We start from the raw sequence: 26,890 nt of genomic DNA on the forward strand, positions 1-26,890 counted from the left end.
TTGGTGTGCATTGATTCCGAGCATGCATGTTTGTACTTGCGACTTTTGTGTGACGGATTTGTGTACTGACCATACAAAAATCTGATGTCAAACTGTTGTCCGCCGAAAATGTACTAGCCTGCCGTCCAACATTTGTTGGCCGAAAGTTGGACAGCAATTGACAAAAGGAGCGTACTAATGGTAAGATTTTAGGACAACAGATCCCCTGCCAACAATCGTACCGTGTGCACGAGGCTTAAGAGTCTGCCCCCAGTATCCTACGATTACTTCTACTCTGTGTCCCTTAATGAACGACTAAGAATATATGTTCTCTCTAATTTTCATTTCTGTTGCTGGTCAGCGATTGGAAATACTGAATCTGGCCAAAGCCATTTGCCTAGAAACCTCCATATTTCTATGAAGACAGGTCTATCTAAAATAGAAATTAAATCTGCTTTTACTTTGCATTCCATGTCCCCTCACCAACCTTATCAATATGGCAATTAAACACCTTACTTTAGGCTGAATGACATCACCGGGTCTCTGTGCAAAATTTAAGATGCTATAACAGTTAGTACAGTAGGAGCGGCACAGTTGGTGTTATTCTTCTATTTAATAAATTATTCTACATTGGCACCACAAAGATATTGTGCAAACAAAATTGTGCTGTGCATTAGAGCATTAAGCTCCTGTGCTGCGACTCCTTATTTAGAATAAAAGCAATTAAATTCATGGCAAATATCACTTGTTATAGAAACATGGAGGAGTCTAAGCAGGTTACAATCCCCCAGTGGCATACCTAAACTATTTGGCACCCGGAACTGAATTTTTTTGTCAACCCTAACCCCCCCCCCCCCCCCAAATTTTTTTTTTTTTTTATGCCACGATTATATTATTTAATATGCCCATTAACCACTTCTGTCCCAGAAGAATTTACCCCCTTCCTGACCAGAGCGCTTTTTGCGATTCGGCACGGCGTCGCTTTAACTGACAATTGCGAGGTCGTGCGATGTTGCACCCAAACAAAATTGATGTCTTTTTTTTCCCCCCACAAATAGAGCTTTCTTTTGGTGGCATTTGATCACCTCTGCGTTTTTTTTTTTTTTTTGCGCTATAAACAAAAAAAAAACCTACAATTTTGAAAAAAAAAGCAATATTTTTTACTTTTTGCTATAATATCCCCAAAAAATATATAAAAAACTAAATTTCTTTCTCAGTTTAGGCCGATATGTATTCTTCTAGATATTTTTGGCAAAAAAAAAAAAAAAAATCGCAATAAGCGTATATTGATTGGTTTGCGCAAAAGTTATTGCGTCTACAAAATAGGGGATAGATTTATGGCATTTTTATACTTTTTTTTTATTAGTAAAGGCGGCGATCTGCGATTTTCATCCTCACTGCGCCATTGCGACGGACAGATCGGACACTTTTGACACTATTTTGGGACCATTGTCATTTATACAGCGATCAGTGCTATAAAAATGCACTGATTACTGTATAAATTACATTGGCAGGGAAGGGGTTAAACACTAGGGGACGATAAAGGGGTTAAGTGTCTACTAGGGAGTGATTATAACTGTGGGGGGGATGGGCTACCACTGACATGACAGCGATCACTGCCCCCGATGACAGGGAGCGGTGATCTCTGTCGTGTCACTAGGCAGAACGGGTGAATGCCTTGTTTACATAGGCATCATCTCCCCGTGACACGATTGCGGGACACCGGCGGACACTGAGTCCGCGGGACCCGCGGTAACAGAGTACACGGCAGGCGCACACGCGCCCACAGTGCCGCGTCTTAAAGGGGACGTACAAGTACACGCATTTGCACAGCCGTGCCATTGTGCTGATGTATATTGTCGTGCACTGGTTGGCAAGCGGCTATGCAAAGCAGACAAACCATGACTGGTGGGAGGGGCTGGCAGGGGGCTGTACATAGCTTTCCGACAACATCACTGCACCACGCCTCAGTACTTCCCTCAAGAGACCTCAGCCCCGATGCAAGCAGGGGAGGGGCTGAATGACATCACTACACTTGATACATGAGAATGTGGTAACTATACTATACTATGGAGGAAGCTGAGTGTGTCTTGGCACCAACAGCAAACAAACATACGGCATCTCGGTGGGTGGGCTTTGGTGCCCAACGACCACAGATTTGCATGCAATATTGCAAAACAAAAAACAAAAACAGAGCGTTCGCCCTGCACACTCCCACAACAGTTACTAGCGGCTAACCAAAAGCTCCCGATCGCAAGCAGCTATCTGATCATGTGACAGCCAATCACGACAGTCCACATAATTATGAACCCCATCCCATCCCTCGGCATCTTAGACTGGGTTCACACTAGCTGTGGCTCGCCGCAGGGAGTCCGGTGCGTCCCTGTTCTCCTCTTCAGGTGCGAATCCTGTCCAAATTTTAGGCTGAATGCGCACCCAGAACGGACCAGAAGACGCACAGGAACCTTCTGCAAAGTGCACCGCGGCCACCCTGGAGCTTTGTGAACCGGCTCCATTGAGAGCCGGTCACACTCTGTCACGCAAATTGGATGCGGTGAAACTCACATCCAATTCGCATCAGTGTGAACCCAGGGTGGGTTTGATTTCAATCACTAGTAAAAAAAAAACTTGATTTAAATCATAAATTTTAAAGAGCAACTGTCATCTCTGTCCCGCCTCCTCTCCTCCTCTGACCCGCTGTTGACTCACCGACAGTCCCATTCACTTTAATGGGACGGCTGGTGATGCGGCGGTGACACAACAAGGTGAGGGACGTGGCGGCAGCAGGTGAGTGGATGCCCGCTAACAGGCACTGCCATGATGGATCCGAAATGACAGGTGCTCTTTACATGTAAGGACTTATTCTTGCTGGTAGTTAGAATCTTTAATATTTGCAAACAAAATGAAGGTTCCCTATTTAGAATAATAAGCTGCCAGTTTAGTAAAAAATAGCGAACAGATTCATACAGTTTGTACTGTACATAGATTTGAAAAACAATGGGATAGAGGAATATTCCTGAACTTGGTTTTATCTCATGGTTACTGTGAAATTCTGTGAATGCATCAATGCAGTGCATGTTATCTCAGCTTGCAAAGGATTCATTGAAAGTTTACTAAAAATGTAAATAATGCAGAATATACAGCCTCGTGCTACATAACTAAGCTCCATTTCATGCTGAATAAACTAAATTATTAATGTATCTTAAATAGAAAATTATTTTAGATTGATTTTTACTCTAAAAACATGTTATTAAAATAAATTTGAAAAAAATAAATCAAATTAAATAACAAAAATAAGATTTTTTTTGATTTTTTTAAAAAAAAACATTGATTTATATCCATCCAAAGGGCCGTGAAGTGCTGGCGCCAATTGTACGGTCATATATCCCAGGTGAGAGCTCATCTGGTAGAGGGCATTCAAGTCACTTTTATGCATGACTTGCACTAATTGGTGGATCAACAATAGAAGTATTTAAAGAAAAACATAATAAGATTCACAGCACTGTGGACTTTGTTTTTGGTATAGTGTGATTTGATTGCACAATTACGTGACAATAGGACTGCATTGAAGAGTATAGTGCACTTTATAAAGGCATTTAAATGTGAAGTGTGGCACAAGCTGGTTATATATAGTGTGTTATTCATATTTTATTTTTAATTCATATTTCACCTATTGTCAGTGGCGTTACTAGGATTGGTGTCACCCAGTGCAAAAAAAAAATTGGATTCACACCCCCCCCCCCTCCTGACAACTATAGCCCCCCTTCAGTACAGACCACCCCCCCTCAGCACAGACCCCCCTCCATTAAGTACAGACTCCCTTTCCTCAGTATACCCCCCCCCCCCCAAATTAAGTACAGACCCCCTCCAGCCGCGGCTGGTCCCAAGGCCAAAGATGCTCCTAAAGAAGTCTATGGAGCTGTGTCCTGAGGCTGGAGACGGTCCAAATAAAGTCTATGGGGCTATTTACTGTGCCCAAAGATGGTTCCAATGATGTCTATGAGGCTGTGTACTGAGCCCAGGGATGGTCCCAAAGAATTCTATGGGGCTGTGTCCTTAGGCCAGAGATGCTCTCAAAGAAGTCTATTGGGCTGTATCCCAAGGTCAGAGACTGTCTCAAAGAAGTCTATGGTGCTGTATCCTGAGCCCAGAGACGCTCCCAAAGAAGTCTATGGGGCTGTGTTCTGAGCCAGGAAACGGTCCCAATAAAGTCTATGGGGCTGTGTCCTGAGCCCAGATGGTCCCAAAGAAGTCTATGGGGCTCTGTCCTGAGGCCAGAGATGCTCCCAAAGAAGTCTATGGGAGTGTGTCCTGAGGCCAGAGATGCTCTCAAAAAAGTCTATGTGGTGGTGTGTCCTGAGGCCAGGGATGATCCCAAAGACAAAAACGTAGCCCTAATATTTGTATGCGCTAGGTGAAATAAGAAAATGCTGCACTTAGCATTTTCCTATTGCACGTAGTGCATAACAAAATTAGGGTTACGTCTTTATTTTGCATGCTCCCAAAGATGTTTACACAACTGTTCCCTGAGGCCAGAGACCTTCCCAAAGAATTATATAGGGCTGTGTCCTGAGGCCAGGGACAGACCTGAAAAAAGACTATGGGGCTGTGGCCCTGAGGTCAGAGATGCTTCCAAAGAAGCAGCTGCGGCGGCTGGTCCATAAGGGGCACTGCCCCCTAATCTCCATGCGGGGTGCCGGACACATGGATTTCTAATTTTTTTTTTCTTTTGAAGCACATGATTAGAGCCTGAGGCTCTGACTGGCTTTAAAAAGGTTGGGCTCAGGGCCCAGAGCACTGTGCCCCGAGCCCACATACTTGTGACATTAGCGAACCAACATTCGCTATGGTCTTCCTGCTTCTCCTCCAGGCCAATCAGGACAGGAAGCGGGTCCTTAGACCGGATGGAGAAGCGACCAGATTGGCCGGGAGGAGAAGCGACCAGATTGGCCGGGAGGAGAAGCCGGGGAAGCCGTCCGCCACCTGGATGGGGTAAGTGCGGGCGGGTGGGGGGGTTTGTCCCCCCCCCCCCACTGCAAAGAAGTCTATGAAGCTGTGTCCTGAGGTCAAAGATGCTCCTCAAGAGCTCTATGGGGCCGTTTCCTAACGTCAGAGATGGTCACAAATAAGTCTATGGGGCAGTATCCTAAAGCCAGAGATGCTCCCAAAGAAGTCTACAGGGCTATGCCCCAAGGTCAACTGCTGCGTTTTAATGAGTATCAGCTCTGCGGAAAGTGAGAATATTTTTAGTAATCTCTTGCTGGTTCATCCAGATTTACTCAATAAACCAATGCAAAGGCGTGAACAGTAAATTTTGGGTGCTCACGGGTTACGGTATTCTGCTCTTTGAATTAAGAGTCGTTAATCACGGCATCTGCAAACACAACGCCAAGGAAACCAGCAATATATTCAAATCCTTTAATAACTGAATGATCTGTAAGAGCTTATCGATTTCCCAGATGCTCCGCTGTTCACACTGATCCGGAGGGCCGAGTCTTTATCTCTTGTTTGCTGAAACCATTGAGGAAACAAGTCGTCTATCCCAGCGATTCTGGATTTTGACAAACCGCCTAATTCTTTAATAGCTGAAATGCTCTGTACAAGTTCTTTAAATTCTTCCTGAGAATTAATTCTATTCCCCTGGCAAACCCGTAGGAGGGGAAATAGGTCTTTTAGCGTGAACGTGGTCTGATAATTTATTAGGGAAGTAAAGCTGTGACAAAAAGAAAATGAAAAACAAAAAACATGGGATGGAACAGGCAAGACAGTGCACAAGAAAGCTGCATTTAAAATGTTAGCACAGCCTTAAGATTTATTTATAAATTACAGATATATATATATATATTTATAAAAAAAAATGGGAATAGTTAATGGCTCTGGATCTATCTATACCAGGCACGGAGAACCCCATCCTTTTGAGGAACCACAAGTTCCAGCATGACCTGTCAGCCTCTAGGTATGCTGGAAGTTGCAGATCCTCATGGCGGAAAGATACCGACCATCCATGCCTGTCATACGCACGTTTTTCGTGAGTTAGCAGCGCGCGTTCACATAAAAAAAAAAAAAAAAGCAACCAAAAATCCACCTCTTAAAAAGGAAAAAAAATCCAAAAAAAAAAAAAAAAAACTGGCACTTTATTCTGGTGGAGGGGAAGATAAAAGAAAAAAAAAAAAAAAAAGGAAATGTAAGACATACAGGATTCACACTGAGTGTTCGATCAAAGGTTTCACACGTCCACAGGGGTGAAAAATAAAAAGGGACTGAACTGCAACAATCCGTCTGGAGTCTCTCAATAGAAGTCTTGAAAATAGAACTTCTTCATAGCATACTAGACAGCAGAAATGAAAAAAAATAAAAATAAAAAAAAAAATAAAAAAAGAAGAAAACTCAGAACAGGAAGATATTCCAGTTGCAGCAGCCGCCGGGATTGACGGACGCTGCGGATTTTTATGGATATCGCCGAGCCTTATCCTCCGCTGATCTGCACCTGGACTCTGGTCATTCTCGATCCAGCAAAGTCCCGTGCCAACGTTCCTCCCGGTGACTGACACATACAGAGACCCGCGGCAGCGACACCCTCAGCCCTTTGACAACTGTGACGGAAAGAGGTTGAAACTGCGCGCAGCGCCAACCGGCGCTTTTTCCTGCGCCGGAGGCGTGGCCGCCTGCTGACAAGCGAGGCTGCTGGTGGAAGGCTAGACATGATCCCAAAAGGAAAACGTGTTAGACAGAGGCGTTAACAGGAGTCTGTGCTCGGACGCTTAGTGTGGCCGCGACTGCGCGATCATTTTTAGCCGGGCCTGGTCAATGACGTCTAGCAAGTTCTTGGCGTCCACGGCCAGCGCGTGTGCGGCGGTTAGCATCTGCTTTTTGTACTCCTGCTGGAGGCTGGTCATGACGTACTGCTGGGCCAACTTCATTTTGTTGATGAGCTCTGCCAGGTCGGAGTTGAGCAGCTTCTGTGCCATTTCAATCTGAAAGCCAAAAAAATAAAATGTTTTTTTTTTCTTTTTTTTTTTTCTTGTTTTACTGTTAATAAAATAAATACATTTTATTCTACAATATTGTCCCCAGCCTTGGCAAGAAATTTGCAAATGAAATTTTTCATATTTTTTTTTGCCTTAAACTTAAAATTTAGAGGCCCCCAGGCTCACAGGTCTACATAGATCACAGTCCCATGCATTGTTCGCTCTCCACACTTTTGTTTGTGGCTAAATTGTTTAGCTTTTTTTTTTATGGTATAATTTTTATTGAAAATCTAGGAGACGCAATACAAGAGTCACCCACACGGGGGGGGGGGGGCATTATACAAACATGCATAAATTAAAAATCGCTTACACCTGCAAACATCGGTTGTCGAAAAGGTAGGCAAGTTTATGACAGTTCAATAAACAATGTTTTAGAAATTGTGGATAAAAACAACTGGTTAGTGAGAGAGATCAGAGTAAAATGGACAGACATCTTCAAGCTGCTAGGAGGTGGTCTACAGCCATCCTGATAATGGCCCTTTACAGCAGTGCTGTACAGATGGTTACCCCTCATAGGCTGCTCTAGAAGCTTCAATTTCTCAACCTTTTCAACACAGAGGAACCCTTAAAATAGTTCTCCGGCCTTGGGGAACCCCAGCTAAAAATTAGAAATCTACAATTCATGATACATTAGTGTGACGGTCAGGGGGAAGAATGGTCCTTACACTTGTGGTCACTGGGAAGAATTACCTCCTTACAGATAGCTAAAAAAGATCAATGGGATCTTGGGAACAGTGGGAACTTATCTGAGAGGCAGAAATTGCCCAAATGCTGAAGGAACCCCTAGCAACCTCTGGAGGAACCCTGGTTGAGAATCACTGTTCTAGAGTACAGGTTTCAGCAGCAGAACACCAAGTGGGGTTCCGTCTTGTCACCTATGATGAGGAAAGTTAGGCTACAAGGGCCGCCGAAAACCAGATTCGGGTTACTGAACATGGGGAAACATTGTACCTGGTCTTAAAGTGGAAGTAAACCCATCCATAAAACTGTTTCATTTCCGGCACGTGCCGGAAATGTAACATTCCCATTGGTTGTGCTCTCAACCAAACTGTCTAACCATCCAATGGCTGGTGTCATAACTGATCACATGTGCAGCATCATGGCAGTTGTAGATTAAACAGAGGCAAAGATGGCAGCTTCCTTGGCTGAAAACGATAGGGGTGTTTACTTACACTTTAAGGCTCTCAATTTCTGCTTTAATGGAAGGGTCAGATTTTGGTGGACAAAGAATGGATCCTTTGGGATAACGGGAATTGGGACGTGTGTGTATATGGGTCTACAAATCTACAGAAACTAAAGCTGGTTCAACCTGGCTTTTTTGACTGTTGTTCACCTACAATAATAAAACTATGTTTTAGCCAACTTCCATGGCTCCAGCCTTTCTCCCTTCTTTTCGCATGGTGCAACCTACTGGCTGAAGCAAGGAAATTGAATGGATTCCTCCTTCCATGCTAAATAGCACGGGGAAACGAAATCTCCCGCCTGTCGGTGCCATCGACTTTCAGAATACCTGAACAGTGCCTGCATCTGATTGGGTGGCGATTGATGAAATTGAAATTTGGTGACCCGGGTGTTGCTGACAAGGACACCCATGAATTTCAGCCAATTCAGCAGGAATCGGACAATATTCTATGCAGTTATGGCCAGCTGAAGAGATGCCAACTAGTCTGCACAGACCAAACTGAACAATTTTTTTTTATGGTTGACTTGTGTCTTTTTTCACCCTAACTATGTAACTAATGCTGGAAACGAACGCCAGTAAGAATTTTAGCTTTTCTGGGGTTGTACGGACCGAACGGCGCGGGGGGGGGTATCACGCACAATCTTTTAGACCCTGCATAACTCAATAAAGAGAACCTGTCACCTAAAAATCATCATATGGGGACTGTTTGTCGCCTATGTGATGAAAAAAAAAAAGGTTAAGTAAAAAATGTTTTTTATTTTTTTTTGCAAAAAATGAAAGTTACACCAAAGCACATAAAATCCCCCCCCCCCCCAAATTTTTTTGAGGCCCCCACCCCCACATATACACACACGCATGAATGTAAACACATGCGTCGGGGGTCTACGTGTGAAGACGTTGATTACGGTGCACATCACCGCTCATGCCGGAGTGAGAGCAATAATTCGAACACAAGTTCCTCTCCGTAACACTAAACTGATACCTATAGAGATCTTCTGAAGCGTCGCCGATAGAAAATATAGGGTACTGATGTTTGTCGTCATTTCACGGGCGCACATACATTTAAGGTTTGGGTATCCATTTACTCTTTTATATTTTACCCAAAATTTGGCCAATTTAATGCGTTTTCCCTAAAATTCATGTTAATGTGTTTTTTACTGAAATTTTGCGTTTCCTAGACCTTTGGGGTAATATTGCGTGACTTAATATATTGCAACTACCACTATTTTATTGTCTAGGGTGTCTGCTTTCAGAAAATATATAATATTTGTGGGTTTTGTGTAATCTTCAGGCCTAAAATGATATTTTAAACATGTGTGCAAAAAAACGCAAAAACGGCTCTGGCAGCGAAAGGGTTGAAGGCTGAAGGCTAACCAGTACTGGTCAGGGGTATACAATGAAGAGGCCACTGAATGTATAATACAGTAAGATAACGGAGATCTCCACTCACCTCTCTGTGTGTACTCGCAGGAAGAACAGGAATGGTCTCATCGACTGTAGCCAGCAACGTGCGCAATGCCAGTCCCACCCCCTGTGGATAAACAGCACAGGTCCATGTTACTATTTAAACAGTGGTGGTCCTCTTAATAAACATACGTGGCCGTATTGGATTTTGATGTTTACTTTTAACTGCAGTAATAATACCCCAGCAAAAAAAAAACTGAATTCCTCCCACCTGGGCCAGACTTCAGGTGAGTGAATTCTGATTGGCTGTTAAGGCTTCGAGAACTTCAGAATTAGCACCAATGTTATTTACAGGGATTAGAAAAAAGCATATTGTATAGACGATCCATTCACAATGCTTCATTACTATCACAGAATGAATATACAGACTCCAGGTGGATATGTCCTTAGTGGTAAAGAAACCCAGGAGCTTGCGCTGCAAAGAAGGAACATTCACGGAGTCTGTCTTCAGCCTCCCTTCCAATCACAACCCCCCTTTACAGCACCCACAGTGTCCTCAGTTCCCCTTCAAATCAAAGCCCCCCTTTACGTTGGTGCCCCCCATTACAGTGCAGACTCCTTTCCATTAATGTAAAGAGGAATGCACTGTAAGGGGGCACTCTAATGTAAAGGGGACTACACTGTAATGGTTACAGTGCCCCTTTACAATGCAGTCCCCTTTACATCACTGTGCCCCTTTACAGTACAATCCCCTTTATATCATTGTGCCCCTTGCAATCGCAGCCCTCCCCCACCCATTTCCTCTCCAACAATACTGTCCCTTTACAGCCAGGGCGGAGGCAGTGATCCGCCTGTGTGTCCTCCGACCGATACAGATACCGGTCCGCGGCCCGGGGGTTGGGGACCCCTGTTGTAGGAGACAGAGAACAGGGGCATGTTGCATGAAACTGATAGAGGTTACTGTTGCTATCGGTTCCTTTACAAGTCAATACTCCCACTACTGACTGCTGGGGCCCAAGGGCTGCACCTTTAAACATCAAAAGGGCTGCAGGTTGGTCACCACAGCTCTACAGCATCCCCCCCTCCCGCTTCGCTCCTCCCCTGGCAGCAATTAGACATTCCCAGAAGAGGAAAGAGCTATGATGTTCAAGGAGGGAGGAGGCTAGTTCAGAGTCAAATTGCAAGAAATGTAGAAATATTTTTGGAAAGGAAAAAGCACTTCTGTGTTTTGACCTGCAAGTTTTTGACAGAGTCCACTTAAAGTGTATGCAAACCCCAACAAAGAACCCTCATTTGCTCCCCTTTCTCCACTGAATGTACAATTGAAAGCATTTTGTTGTATTTGTTCTATAAGTGGAAAAAATATACTAGCTGATCCTGCCAGAAATCCAGTACTATCAAGTGACCTGTGCAGTGTAATCTCAAGCAGTGATATTTTCAACCACTGCTGAACTAAAGAACACATTTCTCATGTTATGGGGAAGAAGAGAAGGGGAGAGGTTTTCCAGTCCTAAGATGCTTCCTTTCCTAGGAGACAATGCTGGTCCTCCATAACAAAATACAGTGAGTGTTATCACCTTAGGACAGGAAGTGTGTTACAGGCAGGATCACCAGGTGAAAATAAAGGAAAAAAAAAAAAAAGGAAAACAAATGCAGCCACCACATTCAAGGACTTTAAGCTACAATATTTTGTTCTTGGGTTTAGATTTAGGCTTTAATACGACTGCACTACCAGCTATAAGAGAAGAAGTATATGTGGACATGTTATAAGGCTTCTTGCACACGGGGAGGTCTAGGAGCAATGCGTCCCTGCCAGCTTTTATTGTCCCCGGGAGGGGCAGCTGCAGGCAGCCTGCCAAAGTCTATGACAGGCAGTGGCTGGACAAGGTGTAAACCTATACCGGCAGCCTGCCAAAGTCTATGACAGGCAGTGGCTGGACAAGGTGTAAACCTATACCGGCAACCTGCTAAGGTCTATGACAGGCAGTGGCTGGACAGGGTGTAAACCTATACCGGCAGCCTGCCAAAGTCTATGACAGGCAGTGGCTGGACAGGGTGTAAACCTATACCGGCAGCCTGCCAAGGTCTATGACAGGCAGTGGCTGGACAGGGTGTAAACCTATACCGGCAGCCTTCCAAGGTCTATGACAGGCAGTCGCTGGACAGGGTGTAAACCTATACCGGCAACCTGCCAAGGTCTATGACAGGCAGTCGCTGGACAGGGTGTAAACCTATACCGGCAACCTGCCAAGGTCTATGACAGGCAGTCGCTGGACAGGGTGTAAACCTATACCGGTAGCCTGCCAAGGTCTATGACAGGCAGTCGCTGGACAGGGTGTAAACCTATACCGGTAGCCTGCCAAGGTCTATGACAGGCAGTCACTGGACAGGGTGTAAACCTATACTGGTAGCCTGCCAAGGTCTATGACAGGCAGTCGCTGGACAGGGTGTAAATTTATAACGGTAGCCTGCCAAGGTCTATGACTGGCAGTGGCTGGACAGGGTGTAAACCTATACTGGTAGCCTGCCAAGGTCTATGACTGGCAGTGGCTGGACAGGGTGTAAACCTATACTGGTAGCCTGCCAAGGTCTATGACTGGCAGTGGCTGGACAGGGTGTAAACCTATACCGGCAACCTGCCAAGGTCTATGACTGGCAGTGGCTGGACAGGGTGTAAACCTATACCGGCAGCCTGCCAAAATCTATGACAGACAGTGGCTGGAAAAGGTGTAAACCTATACCGGCAGCCTGCCCAAGTCTATGACAGGCAGTGGCTGGAAAAGGTGTAAACCTATACCGGCAGCCTGCCCAAGTCTATGACAGGCAGTGGCTGGACAGGTTGTAAACCTATACCGGCAGCCTGCCAAGGTCTATGACAGGCAGTGGCTGGACAGGGTGTAACACTGTACCAAGTGGTACCGGCGTTTAGGACCCTGTGCGTTCAGGGACGAAGGTCCGGAACACTGGACACACTGCTCTCAGCCTCCTTAGTTGGCAGAAAGCAGCAAATACACAACTCACCTTTACCATAGGAACATATTCCTCAGGGGGCGCAGGCTGGATCTTACTAGACATTTCTATCACAGCTTTCACCAGGCCCGTCACATTCTCATACACTTTGTCATTAGTGCGATCCAAATTGGCTGTGGGTGGAGGGCTAATCTCTTGCGGCTGTATCTGATTGAAAAGAAACAAACAAGCGTGAGTATTGAAGATACAACACTGGATTCAACAGCTCAAATTAAAAAGTGGCCACTAGGCGGAGCTCTGTATTATAAAATACAGACAGGACGGGCACACCGAATAGAACACTTGACAAAGAAGTCCCTCTGGGCATTTTACCCAAATGTATATGCAGCAAGGTTTGCTGTCAGACTGAGCTGCACTATGGGTGAAGGCTAGTTCTTCGGCCCCAATCCCAAGGAAAGAGGACATTGTTCAGGGACACGTTGTTTCACTTTACTCTACAGAATGTCTGGCTGTGCTGAAGCAAACCCATCTTCCCTTCTCCACTGCACAAAAACCTGCCAGCTTCTCTTTATATAACCCAACATTGCAGTGGAGTACCATCTTTGATACTTTGCCTATTTGTATTGTTAAATATACAAGTCAAACTTTCGGGAGTCTACCAGGGTTAAGCTCCTGATGGGGTCATTGCATGCTTTTCTATATTTATTTCCTGGGACTACATCTAGGATTATTGATTTTTTTTTTTTTTTAACAGCGCTGTTTCTTCCAAATTTTGTGTAAGTGTTCTAAACATTTCAATAAAACATTTAGAGCTATGGTTTTACACTATGTGCGGAGGCTTGGTTGTGCTTCCACACGTGTCCATGAAATGGGAGACTGGTCTGTGAAAGCGGGGTTCACCCACGCCAGGCTCTTCTGGATGACTTGTAGGTATCTATAGGAAATGCACAGATGAATTCTACCCTCATGTGATCTGAAATCACTCCAGCTCTGCCGACTCATTGCCCAAGGCTACCTTCACACTGGGACGGGCGTCGGCGGCAAGGCGGTGCTAGCGGCCGAAAAATGGGTTAAAACCGCCCGCAAAGCGCCGCTACAGTGGGGCTTTGCCGCCGCCGCACCATTGTTTTCAATGGGCAGGGGCGCTTTAGGAGCCCCTTTTTTACCGTCCTGCAAACGCTCCGCTCTCGGGCTTTCACACTGGAGTGACAGGAGCGGCTCTTTACAGGCACTATGCAGGGGCTATTTTTAGCACTGTAGCGCCTGTAAAGCGTCTCAGTGTGAAAGTAGCCCAACTGTATTTGGGTCCATATTTTCCGGTAAGGCCCCTTTCACACCGAGGCCTTTCTAAACTGCCAGTAAGGCCCCTTTCACACTGGGGCGGGGGTGCGTCGGCGGTAAAGCGCCGATATTTTTAGCGGCGCTTTACCATCAATTTCGCGGCACTATTCAGCCTCTAGAGGGGGGGGGGATGCGGGCGCTTTAACCCCCCCCCGCTAGCGGCCAAGAAAGGGTTAAAACCACTGCAAAGCGCTGCTGCAGCAGCGCTATGCCAGCGGTGTAGGCGCGCTGCCCATTCATTTCAATGAGCAGGAGCGGTGTATACACCGCTCCAAAGATGCTGCTTGCAGGAGTTTTTTTAACGTCCTGCAGGCGCACCGCTCCAGTGTGAAAGCACTCGAGGCTTTCACACTGGAGAGACAGGAGCAGCTCCTTACAGGCGCTATTTTTATCGCTGTTGTAGCACCTGTAAAGTGCCTCAGTGTGAAAGGGGTCTAAAACACTGAGCGCTTTTAAAAGAGCTTTTTAGGCGCTTTTGGCAATGTAGAGGGGTGTTTTCTCACCGTCCTGCCAGCGCAATGCCCCAGTGTGAAAGCATTCATTGATTTTAATTGAAATAGGTTTTACGTAAGCTTTACAGGCGCTTTTTTTTAGCATGAAAGCGCCTGAAAAGCGCCTCAGCGTGAAAGGGGTCTAATTGTATTTGGGTCCATATTTTCCGGTAAGCGTACCTGCACCATCTTTGGTGCCATTCACGGAATAATGATTTATAGACACCCAATGGTGGTCACCAATATGGACTTGGATTTGGAGGGTTGACCTTGGTGGCCCCCAAGTGGAGATTTTATTTCTCAAGAGTTTTTGGACTTCTGTTATTATTTGCACTTTGGCACTTTATAACACTATCTATTCTGGACTATTCACATTATATTCCAGTGCAGCACTTGTTTACAATATACTGTATACACTTAATAGATTTTTTTTTTCTTACTCCAGAGAGTACATCAAAAACAAATCCCCTTTGGAATTTCTTAATTACCCGAGTCCATTTGGATCTACTGGGATTAGACACATGAGCTGATCAGTTAAATCGGAACATTTGTATATTTCCTAATTTACTAATCAATTTCCTGTCTCTATTGTCTCCATGATATTATATATGTTGGATCTATAATGCAGAGCCTTGTTTATTTTCCCACCAGGCCAGGATTACAGTGTATGTTATATAATATCCTGGCCTGGTTGTAAAAACAAGGCTCCGCATTATAGCTACATGTTCTATCCATAATGCAGAGCCTTGGATTTTAGAACCAGGCCATGATATTATATACACTAAATTACCAAAACTATTGGGACGCCTGCCTTTACACACATGAACTTTAATGGCATCCCGGTCTTAGTCCGTAGGGTTCAATATTGAGTTGGTCCGCCCTTTGCAGCTATAACAGCTTCAACTCTTCTGGGAAGGCCGTCCACAAGGTTTAGGAGTGTGTCTATGGGAATGTTTGACCATTCTTCCAGAAGAGCATTTGTGAGGTCAGGCACTGATGTTGGACAAGAAGGCCTGGCTCGCAGTTTCCGCTCTAATTCATCCCAAAGGTGTTCTATCGGGTTGAGGTCAGGACTCTGTGCAGGCCAGTCAAGTTCCTCCACCCCAAACTCGCTCATCCATGTCTTTATGGACCTTGCTTTGTGCACTGGTCCAAATCATTTGGTGGAGGGGGGATTATGGTGTGGGGTTGTTTTTCAGGGGTTGGGCTTGGCCCCTTAGTTCCAGTGAAGGGAACTCTTAAGGCGTCAGCATACCAAGACATTTTGGACAATTTCATGCCCCCAACTTTGTGAGGACCAATTTGGGGATGGCCCCTTCCTGTTCCAACATGACTGCGCACCAGTGCACAAAGCAAGGTCCATAAAGACAGTTTAGAGTGGAAACTGCGAGCCAGGCCTTCTCGTCCAACATCAGTGCCTGACCTCACAAATGCGCTTCTGGAAGAATGGTCAAACATTCCTATAGACACACTCCTAAACCTTTGTGGACAGCCTTCACAGAAGAGTTGAAGCTGTTATAGCTGCAAATGGTGGGCCAACTCAATATTGAACCCTACGGACTAAGATTGGGATGCCATTAAAGTTCATGTGCGTGTAAAGGCAGGCGTCCCAATACTTTTGACAATGTAGTGCATGTTGTATCTATAAAGCAGAGCCTTGTTTTTCTGGCTGGGACAAGTGGAGGTTGTGGATTACTCAGGATAAGGAAAGCATGTGAACAATGTGCTCGGTTTGCCATGAGTATTTTTTTTACACGTTTTAACCTCAGCTTTGTTGTGGTTACATCGTGTGGTAACTATGCAAGGTTGGGGCTGGAGGACTCCCTCCCTCTGCGCACCCCTTCCATGCCGAGTCCTCAGGAGCCAGCAAACACCAGCTTCTGGATACACGGTACAACCATTATACACAGATTTCAGTCATTGCACTGCTAGAGGAGAACAAAGGAATGGAAAACAAGATTTTCCTATGTCTTGGTTGTAAAACACATTAGGCCCCAGTGCATGAGATCAGACTGTTGTGGTGCAGGTGGAAGGCACAGGTGCCGGCCAGCAGCCGGTAAAACCGTACGAGAGGCTGAAAAATGCCTCAGCGGGACTGTGCACCCAGTGGTACCAATGTTTAGGGCAGTTATGCGCCCAGGAACAAACGTCGAACACAGTCTGCTTGCATTCCAATCATTTGTCCCTGGATGCCTACTGCCTCAAACAATGGTGACATTCGGTGCACTGTCCAACCGCAGCAGCTTTCAGACTCGGTGTTTACCAGGCTGCTGGCAGCAGAGCTGGACGGTGTGTCTCGTTGGGTATCTATTTACTTGTCACAACCTCATCTTTTATATTTTACACCAAAAAAAAAAAATAGGTATTCTATTAACTTTTTATTCCCCAGGATCTTTGTTTTCAGAAAATATATAATGTTTGGGGGGTGTAAGGTCTGCAAAAACTGAAATGAACAATGGCTCTGGTAGGCAAGTGGAAAAATCACACTTGTACCCAAACTATGGACCCGAAACGATTTACATATTCTTAACAAGCAGTCTCTGACCTAAAGGTTGGCTTCTAAACAGCTTGGATACACATGTTTTGTTTACATTAGAGGACGGGTCTGCCCTCAGAGTAAAAAGCTGGAATTTTTGCGCGTCTCTGTTGTGCACTTTAAAAATGAATTTCTCTGCAACGCACATAGATACAGAGGTTAATGGGGGCTTGTTCAGTATTTGAAATATTTTATAGTGTGCATAATCTGGGCCCAGGTTGATTTAACAGCACCTAACAAAGACTGAAATATCAGTTTTCGGCCTACAGAGACTTTAGGTTTGTCCAGAACAGAAGGACATTCGAGTACAAGACAACACTTGAACATGGAGACAACCGAGAGCCATAATTGCATTATATATATATATATATATATATATATATAGATATATATAGATAGATATCTCTATATATCTCTCTCTCTCTATATATATATCTAGCGCTAGATAGATAGATAGAGATCTAGATAGATATATCTATCTAGATCTCTATCTATCTCTCTCTCTCTCTCTAGATCTCTATCTATCTAGATCTCTATCTAGATCTCTATCTATCGATCTATCTAGATCTCCATCTATCCATCTATCTAGATCTCTATCTATCCATCTATCTAGATCTCTATCTATCCATCTATCTAAATCTCTATCTAGATCTCTATCTATCTAGATCTCTATCTATCTAAATCTCTATCTAGATCTCTATCTATCTAGATCTCTATCTAGATCTCTATCTATCTAGATCTCTATCTATCTAGATCTCTATCTAGATCTCTATCTATCTAGATCTCTATCTATCTAGATCTCTATCTAGATCTCTATCTATCTAGATCTCTATCTAGATCTCTATCTATCTAGATCTCTATCTATCTAGATCTCTATCTATCTATCTATCTATCTATCTAGATCTCTATCTATCTATCTATCTATCTATCTATCTATCTATCTATCTATCTATCTATCTATCTATCTATCTATCTATCTATCTATCTATCTATCTATCTATCTATCTATCTATCTATCTATCTAGATCTCTATCTATCTATCTATCTAGATCTCTATCTATCTATCTATCTATCTATCTAGATCTCTATCTATCTATCTATCTATCTAGATCTCTATCTATCTATCTATCTAGATCTCTATCTATCTATCTATCTAGATCTCTATCTATCTATCTATCTAGATCTCTATCTATCTATCTATCTAGATCTCTATCTATCTATCTATCTAGATCTCTATCTATCTATCTATCTAGATCTCTATCTATCTATCTATCTAGATCTCTATCTATCTATCTATCTAGATCTCTATCTATCTATCTATCTAGATCTCTATCTATCTATCTATCTATCTAGATCTCTATCTATCTATCTATCTATCTAGATCTCTATCTATCTATCTAGATCTCTATCTATCTATCTATCTATCTATCTAGATCTCTATCTATCTATCTATCTATCTAGATCTCTATCTATCTATCTATCTATCTATCTATCTATCTATCTATCTATCTATCTATCTATCTATCTATCTATCTATCTATCTATCTATCTATCTATCTATCTATCTATCTATCTATCTATCTATCTATCTATCTATCTATCTAGCTATCCATATATACACACACATTAAAATGGAAGGTTGCCTGACTGTGACAAATCACAACATACAAAACTAAAACCATATTCTTGGTAACATCTGTTTGTTAGCTGATATGTTATGTTAGGTTTGACAATCATACCATAATGGTATAACACACACACAAATAGGTGCTTACCCTCCAAGGCTAAATTCGAGCAGGGTGAGGGAAGGGTTAAATATTTTTTTTTTTTATCATAGCCAAATAGAAAATAAAAAAAAGAAAAGAAAAAAGAAAATATTAATAAATGCAGCTGAGCAAAAAAACATGCATGACAAATTCAACAGAAAGCATCTATAAAGTAAGCTTTTTCCCCTGTGTATGTGTGTGGGGGGGAGGCAGCGTGCTGGACTCCTGGCATGCACACAGCACATGCAGAAAAGAGGGCAAGCAAAGTTTTAATACGAATGAAACTTTATTTGTAACATGCAAAAGAGCAGGGTCAGAAAGGGAAAGTGTTATGTGCCATATATTTGCTATAGATTATATTGCATGAGCAACTGTAACATGGCACGAGTACTGTATACAGTGGAGATTGTGTGCATACCAAGAGGATAATGATGCAGAGACCAGCGGCAAGGGCCATAAAATGTACGTCAGAGGCTCCAAATAGCATTTTACATAACAAGAAAAACAATTATGGGCTCAACATATGATAAAAGGGGAGCCCGCAACGTCACCATAATACTAAAAGTTCTCTCCTTCGTTATTGTAATCCCCTTCTGGGTCTTCCCTCTAGGGATCGACTGATTTAGTTTATTCAGGTCCAATACCGATTTTTCGTCTGTCTTTCAGGTGCCGATATTCTGTAGATTTAAACTTTTTATTTTTACTGTCCTTTTACATTTTTTTTTTTTAAATCACTTTTATTGCTGTCACAAGCAATGTAAACATCCCTTGTGACAGTAGTAGGAAGTGACAAGTACACTTTATGGAGGTATCTGAGGTCTATAAGACCCCAAGCCCCTCCTCTGCACTTGAAAGTATTCCAAACATCAAGATCGGCGTTTTGGAATACCTTCTATTTTTCTTTTAAACTGGCGTCTTTAGTATAGAAGTAATCCGGAAGTGATGTCATCACATCGCTTCCAGGATACTAGATCAGAGACCCGAACAAAGCATCGGCCTTGTTCGGGTCTTCGGCGTGCCGGCTGGTGGCTCGGGTCTCCCGGTGGGACAGGAGAGCCCGGGCTAGCGGCGGAAGGCGGGGGACGTCTCCTCCCGCTGCTTGTAATAACAGCCGAGCGGCTGCTGAGCCACATTGGTTATTACAAGAAAGCTGACCGTCTGCTCTAAAGAACGGTACCGGGGTGCAGCTGCAGGCATCACCCCAGTACAACCCCTTGCAGCAATACTGGTAAGTTTTGTGACCGATACCAATAAAAAAAAAAGTGAATATCAGCCGCTGATAATCGGCCATACCGATTATCGGTCGACCCCCTACTTCCCTCCCCCTACCCAAGACTATTCTTTTACTGTACAAATTTTGTTGTGGTCCTTATCGGACATTTCTTTTTTTTTTTCTTTGTATTTTGTATAAAACTTTAATAAACTCAGATTGAACACAATGCCAAAAATTCTCAATACTATTAAATTCAAAACGTTATCGCGGACATAAGGAAATCACCAATAGCATTGCTGAAGTAAAAGCACGGGGGGGGGGGGGGGCGCTGGCTGGTTCTGAGCTCTTTCTTCAGTGACACTATATTGGTGATTTCCACATGTCGGAGGTAAAGCCTTGTATGTATATATACACATCGAATTTTGGAATCTCGTCGTTACAGAAAAAGCAAAACTACCTGATTAAATTTTATGGTCTCCATACAGTTATTTGCAAACATTGAGGGACTTTTCCACTATGTCATATCACCACATTAAAAGGACCTGGCACCAATCACCAACAACTGTGTCGGTGAGGAGAACAGCGAAAACAGACAACTGAAAATGCAGTGTATGTAATTCTGTTCAGCCAGTGTTGTGATTCTCACTCCCAGGCACACTGCATGATCAGGAGCTGACATGACTATTCTATTCTTGCACTGTTTAGAGTTTATTTTGTCACTTTCATACTTTAAGTCCTTGAATGAGTATCAAGACACTGTTAGAGTCCTCCTTTTCAACACTTACTCCACTCACGATGGCTGAAACATGATAACATAGGAGCAAGATGAAATGCAAGAGAACGTAAAGAAGAATTCCAGGTATGGCAATTTTAACAGTTACATTGGTCCAGCTTGGACCAATTTAAGTATGCATATACCATACCTGTGGGATCCCATTGGAAGCTGGAAATCACTGCACTGCTATCACTATCTACTCCAATTATCCCCACCAGCTGCCAAGTTCAAGTGACCGCCCTGCTGCATTCTGAATAAAGAAGGTTGGCCACTTGATAGGGACGCAATTCAGAGAACCCTTTGCAATTTCCCAATTAATGCACATTATTTCACTGGACGAAGTGTTGACTGTTACTTTCTCCACCTTCTCCAATCAGAGAATGCCTTGCATTTACTGAAAAAATGCAAGGCATTCTCTGAATGGCAGCTGACCTCCTGTGTTCACAATGCAGCGGGGCAGGTGCTTGGCACGGAACGTGGAAACTAGTAGAGATCACTGGAGTAGCGGTGTAGTAGTGGTATCTACTACTGGGATTTCCATCTTCTAGAGCAGGGATATGCAATTAGCGGACCTCCCGCTGTTGCAAAACTACAAGTCCCATTATGCCTCTGCCTCTGGGTGTCATGCTTGTGGCTGTCGGAGTCTTGCTATGCTTCATGGGACTTGTAGTTTTGCAACAGCTGGAGGTCCGCTAATTGCATATCCCTGTTCTAGAGGGACCCCACAGGCATGGTATTTGTATAGGAAAACAACAGTGCAGCGCTGCACTGCTATTTTCTTATTGTATGCCTACCATGTATTAAGGTATTGTGCTAGCTGCATCACATAACTCTAGGGGTCTTTAGAGTGTTTTTTTTTATATTTTACATATAATGGTATTTGTATAGTTACATTTGTTCCAATCTAACTATGTAAAAGAATCCATACCTGGAATTCTTCTATAAATGATTCACACTACAGGACTACCTACCCTGATTTATGCAGTGTGAAGGAGATTCTGGGAAGTTGATCTACATAAGATTTTGGCATAGTTATAAGTGAGCTATTTAAAACGTGGGTATAATTTAAAGGGTCTGTGCACTTGTAAAAAAAAAAAAACAAAAAAACCTCCTGACCTTCGCAGCCAAAAAATAAATGCAGCACATAGGGAGTACATGACAGCTAGCCACAGATCCCACTTCCTTTGCCCTCAACTCATCCTAGGTGCACAATTCTATTGAGAGGTCCTGGATAGTAAACATTCCCTCTGATCCACGACTATAACGATGTGCCTCAATGGCAAGATGGAATGGGGAAGCTTTGGCACAACCAGGAAGCGCCAAACACTGTCCAATCAGAATGTCCCTGGCAGAGTGAGGGCACTGGGCTTTTTTGGCAGAGCTGGGGGCACCCCCCCCCCCAGCTGCATACACCATCCAGCATTCAAAGGATTACAGATAATGCTTCTCTCTCTGCAGCAGCTGCAGGGCCGAAGCTTGCCCGCGGCCATCCTCAAGGCCACTGCCCTTTTGTGACATCTGATTTTCCTAATAGGAATCAAGCAGCCCCCCTGCCAGCTGTAGTTGGGGCTTTGCATCACAGCTGCTATTGATCTGCACACAATCTGCGGCTTGGCATCTTGCCTGTTAGATTTCTCACATAAACAAGGCTGCTGCGAATGGTCAAGGCAGTGCTTGCTCTTAGAGATTTAGAGAGTATAAAAGCCTTCCAAGCTGAACACTCAACAGACAAATTTCCATGGAAAATCACTGACGTCTGTGTACCCCAGTTATGTGCTACTGCAAGGCCTTTCCTGCTGCTCGGTAAATAGCAGAAATGTGGCTAATAATAGAGTTCTGGAACAGCTGGAGGGCTTCAATCTCTGTGCTTGGATTGCAGTTATTCCTACACTGCGCTGGAGCTGTTCTCCTGACCTGTCACTGCAAAGGTAACCGAGTTCCCAAGTCCAGCAATCTGAGAATGTGAGGAATATATTGATCGTCCATTTATCTCAGGTATAAAGGAAGAATAAAATGCTGGATTAAAAAAAAAAATCCAGTATGCAGGAAAATCTAAACTAAATATGTGCAGCACGCTACGACAGCACTGGGTGTCTGAGAGGCCAATAGCCAAGCACCAATGTAGTCATGTGGGAAGAAGGAGAGAAAGTCATATGCTCCCCCATATCCAGATGTACTTGGTATGGTGGTAGAATGGAGTGGAGAGCAAGTCATATGCTCCCCCATATCCAGAAGTACTTGGAATGGTGGTAGAATGGAGCGGAGAGCAAGTCATATGCTCCCCCATATCCAGAAGTACTTGGTATGGTGGTAGAATGGAGCGGAGAGCAAGTCATATGCTCCCCCATATCCAGAAGTACTTGGTATGGTGGTGGAATAGAGCCAAGAGCAAGTCGCATGCTCCCCCCATATCCAGAAGTACTTGGTATGGTGGTAGAACAGGGCAGCTGGGGAGCGAAGGGAATTTAAGGTATAAGGTGTTGGTAGGGTGGACATTAAAGTGCACTTGCTGCTTTGCCCGTGCTACTGTATATACATTTTTTATTATTATACAGGATTTATATAGCGCCAACAGTTTATGCAGCGCAGCGGTGACTAAACAGTATAGAAAGCCGACTAGGTGACAAAGGGGTCCATTATCCAGTTTCGTGGCGCCTGTAATCACATGAGCAATGTGGTTAACCTGCTATGGTTCTAGTGAGAGGTCCAAGGTTAGCAAAACAATCCTACATACATTCCTATTGGTCCATCACTATAACAGGCTGTCTCAGTGACCAGCAGGAATTGGAAAGACGCAGTAATGGGTGGACATGCCTTAGCACTACTGCAGAAACTGCAGAGCAGAGGGACAGCTTTAGGTGCCGACCCACTTTATGGGCTCCTACACAAAGGCTGGCTGATCCCTCTTAATTCCTCCGCCCTGGCAGCCCAGGTGTATGGCTGTGCACTGCTGTACCTGTGTATATGGCAGTGCTACTGTAAACACAAGTACAGCCTATGGAAATATACAAAAGATAGAAAAAAAAAATAAATTTTTTCCATAAGCCTGTACGCTGTACTAGTGATTATGACAGCACTGCACAGCCATTCATGTCTATGACAGACTATACGCTGCGCCTGGGCAGAGAAATTATGGCGACAGATGCGCTCAGCTGAAACTTATTCAAGAGCTGTATTCCCCTCAGAAGCCATTTTTTCTCTTACTTTTTTTAAAGTAACAGTCATTTAAAGAAGAACTCCAGTAAAAGCAGTGTAGTAACTGCTCATTTTTGTCTAGGAGATTGCGGAGTGGAGATATACCCAATTTGCCGATCCTCTGAGCGCAAGACTGGTCCCACCCACTCCTGCCCCACCGCATGCTGGCGGTCTTGTGAATGGATTGTGCCCGACATCATCACGCCCGTAGACCAGCTCTGGGCATGAGGACGGCAGAAACAGTTCAACGCTGGACGTGGGGGACCGCAGTTTTCCCAGAGGATTAAAGGATAGGGCGAGTATAGCTTTTCCTTGTGCCTCTGGTCCAAACGAGCAGTTAACCCATGCAGTATGGGCACAGCCCCACTGCATGGGAGAATAAAAGATTTTTCATGGAGTTCTTCTTTAAAAGACAGCAGGTTATGTGGGACCTACATGCTCCAGCGCTTGTATATAGCTCTACAGTCCTAAGGGATTTTCCAAATGCAGGAAAATCTCTCGTAGCTCTTTACAGCTCGGTAATGCACATACGCAGAACATAAAAGGAACAAAAAAGGGGCAGCACAGTAGTGATTAGTACTTCTGCCTTGCAGCTTTGGGGTTTGTGGTTCGAATCCCAGGACATGATCTGCATGGAGTTTGCATGTTATCCCTGTGCTTGTTTAGGTTTACGCTGGGTACTCCGATTTTTATTCCACACTCCAAAGACATGCTGGTAGGTCAACTGATTCCTATTGGATTCCATAGAATATGTGTATGAATGTGAGTTAGGAACATTAGATTGTAAGCTCCTTGAGGGCAGGGACTGATGTGAATGAACAGTATGTAAAGCACTGCATAAATTGTCAGCGCACTATATAAATACAGTATAACTAATACCAGCACTATATAATACCTGTAATGTTCATAATAATAAAAATAACAATAATAATAAGACAGTCCAAAAAGCACTGTCCCTAAAATGGCGAGATGTGAATGCAGCCTGTATACGCCGTCATTGTGTTGGCGTGTTCCAATGTGGATTTTTGTGCTTTTAGTGCTCTAGAACTCATCATGAAGTAACAACATTCTGCAACAATACAACCAACACCACACACAAAGACAGGAAACGCTCCAAGACGAGTCACATAACACGTAAGAGGAGATTCCCCCGAATGGCAACGAAGCTCATTCTCACACTAGGCCTCAATCAATACCGCTACACACAAGTCGATGTGCGTTTCCTACCTTCACACCCTCGTTGTAGCTGTCCACGGGACTGTTGAGCCCGGCCAAGTTACTGACGTGGCTGGGGGCGCCTGGCCGGGGGGGCTTCTTTGGTGGAGCAGAGTGATCTGAACAGACAACAAAATAACATTATGTGGGGCTATGTCAGATGAGTGACTTACGGTATTTGCAATACATTTTTATTTTATTTTTTTTCTATGGGACCGCTAAGTTTTTCAGAGATTTGTAACTCAGCGATGGAGTTTGAGTGACGTTTCAGGTTAGTGATCAGCTCGCCAGCAACTGCCCTGCGTTCACGTCTATGACTTGGCTACAAAATTGCTGAGCGCGAGCGATTGGTAGCAGAGCAAACCAACGCTGTAGCATAGCTTAAACCCCAGCAGGGAGAAATTGCACTTAAGTGATGAAATAGAAAACTGGCTGCAAATCACTGCCATTAGTGACTGGCAGCAGCAATTAAAGTGACACTAAATGATATCCTTGTTCTCTAAAAATAATCGATACACATCCACTACTTAAAGGATAAGTTCACCTTTTGTAACGTGTTACACCCACATTCAGGGTTTAATATGGAACATGGCTGTGTAGGGCTCTGCCCCGCTGGCCGGGTCACTCATTCACAGAGTTCTGTGAATGGAAAACTACAAGGTCTGGCAGCCTTTGCAACTGTCGGCTTGTAGTTCTCAATGAACTACCATGGCACTGTTGAGCACTTTGGTAGTTCATTATTGATTCCTTGTAATGTGTAACTGCTTGCATGAGCCAGTAAGGCCTAACAGCTTGCAAGAGCCATATGGCCAAACAGCTTACATATAGAGCTTTGCAAGAGCCATATGGCCAAACAGCTTACATATAGAGCTTTGCAAGAGCCATACGGACAAACAGCTTACATATTTTTCAAGAGTCCATACAGCCAAGCAGCTTACACACAGAGCTTGCAAAAGCCAGTATGGCCAAACAGCTTACACACAGAGCCTGCAAGAGCCCGTGGGGCAAAATAGCTTACACACAGAGCTTGCAAGAGCCCGTAGGGCCAAACAGCTTACACACAAGTTAGCAAGAGCCATAGGGCCAAACAGCTTCCACACAGAGCTTGCAAGAGCCAGTACGGCCAAACAGCTTCCACACAGAGCTTGCAAGAGCCAGTACGGCCAAACTGCTTACACACAGAGCTTGCACGAGCTAGTACGGCCAAACAGCTTATCCACAAGTTAGCAAGAGCCCCTTAGGGCCAAACAGCTTACCCACAGAGCTTGCAAGGGGCCCGTAGGGCCAAACAGCTTCCACGCAGAGCTGGCAAGAGCCAGTACAACCAAACAGCTTGCACACAGAGCTGGCAAGAGCCAGTACGGCCACACCACTTACACACAGAGTTTGCAAGAGCCAGTAGGGCAAAACAGCTTACACACAGAGCATGCAAGAGCCGTACGGACAAACAGCTTACACACAGAGCATGCAAGAGTCAGTACAGCCAAGCAGCTTACACACAGAGCTTGCAAGAGCCCATAGGACCAAACCGGTTACCCACAGAGCTTGCAAGGGCCCGTAGGGCCAAACTGCTTACACACAGAGCCTGCAAGAGCTCGTGGGGCAAAACCGTTTACACACAGAGCTTGCAAGAGCCGTACAACCAAACAGCTTACACACAAAGCTTGCAAGAGCCAGTACGGCCAAGCAGCTTACACACAGAGCTTGCAAGAGCCCATACGGCCTAACAGCTTACACATAGAGTTTGCAAGAGCCGTACGGCCAAACAGCTTACACGCAAAGCTTGCAAGAACC

The 26,890-nt window shown here is 44.3% G+C and overlaps 1 protein-coding gene across 1 annotated transcript in view; it reads right to left on the reverse strand.

Annotated features, from left to right (window-relative positions):
- Positions 1-5,383: 5,383 nt before the first annotated feature.
- Positions 5,384-26,890, reverse strand: part of PTK2 (protein tyrosine kinase 2) — a gene marked incomplete in the record, with an annotated part of 322,618 nt that continues 301,111 nt past the window's right edge. Inside the window, 4 exon segments of the mRNA XM_073632301.1 lie at positions 5,384-6,953; positions 9,641-9,721; positions 12,616-12,771; positions 25,109-25,215. Of these exon segments, the coding sequence (XP_073488402.1) occupies positions 6,741-6,953; positions 9,641-9,721; positions 12,616-12,771; positions 25,109-25,215 (557 nt within the window).

The sequence above is a fragment of the Aquarana catesbeiana genome, linkage group LG05 (assembly GCF_042186555.1).
Source record: "Aquarana catesbeiana isolate 2022-GZ linkage group LG05, ASM4218655v1, whole genome shotgun sequence".
NCBI lineage: Eukaryota > Metazoa > Chordata > Amphibia > Anura > Ranidae > Aquarana > Aquarana catesbeiana.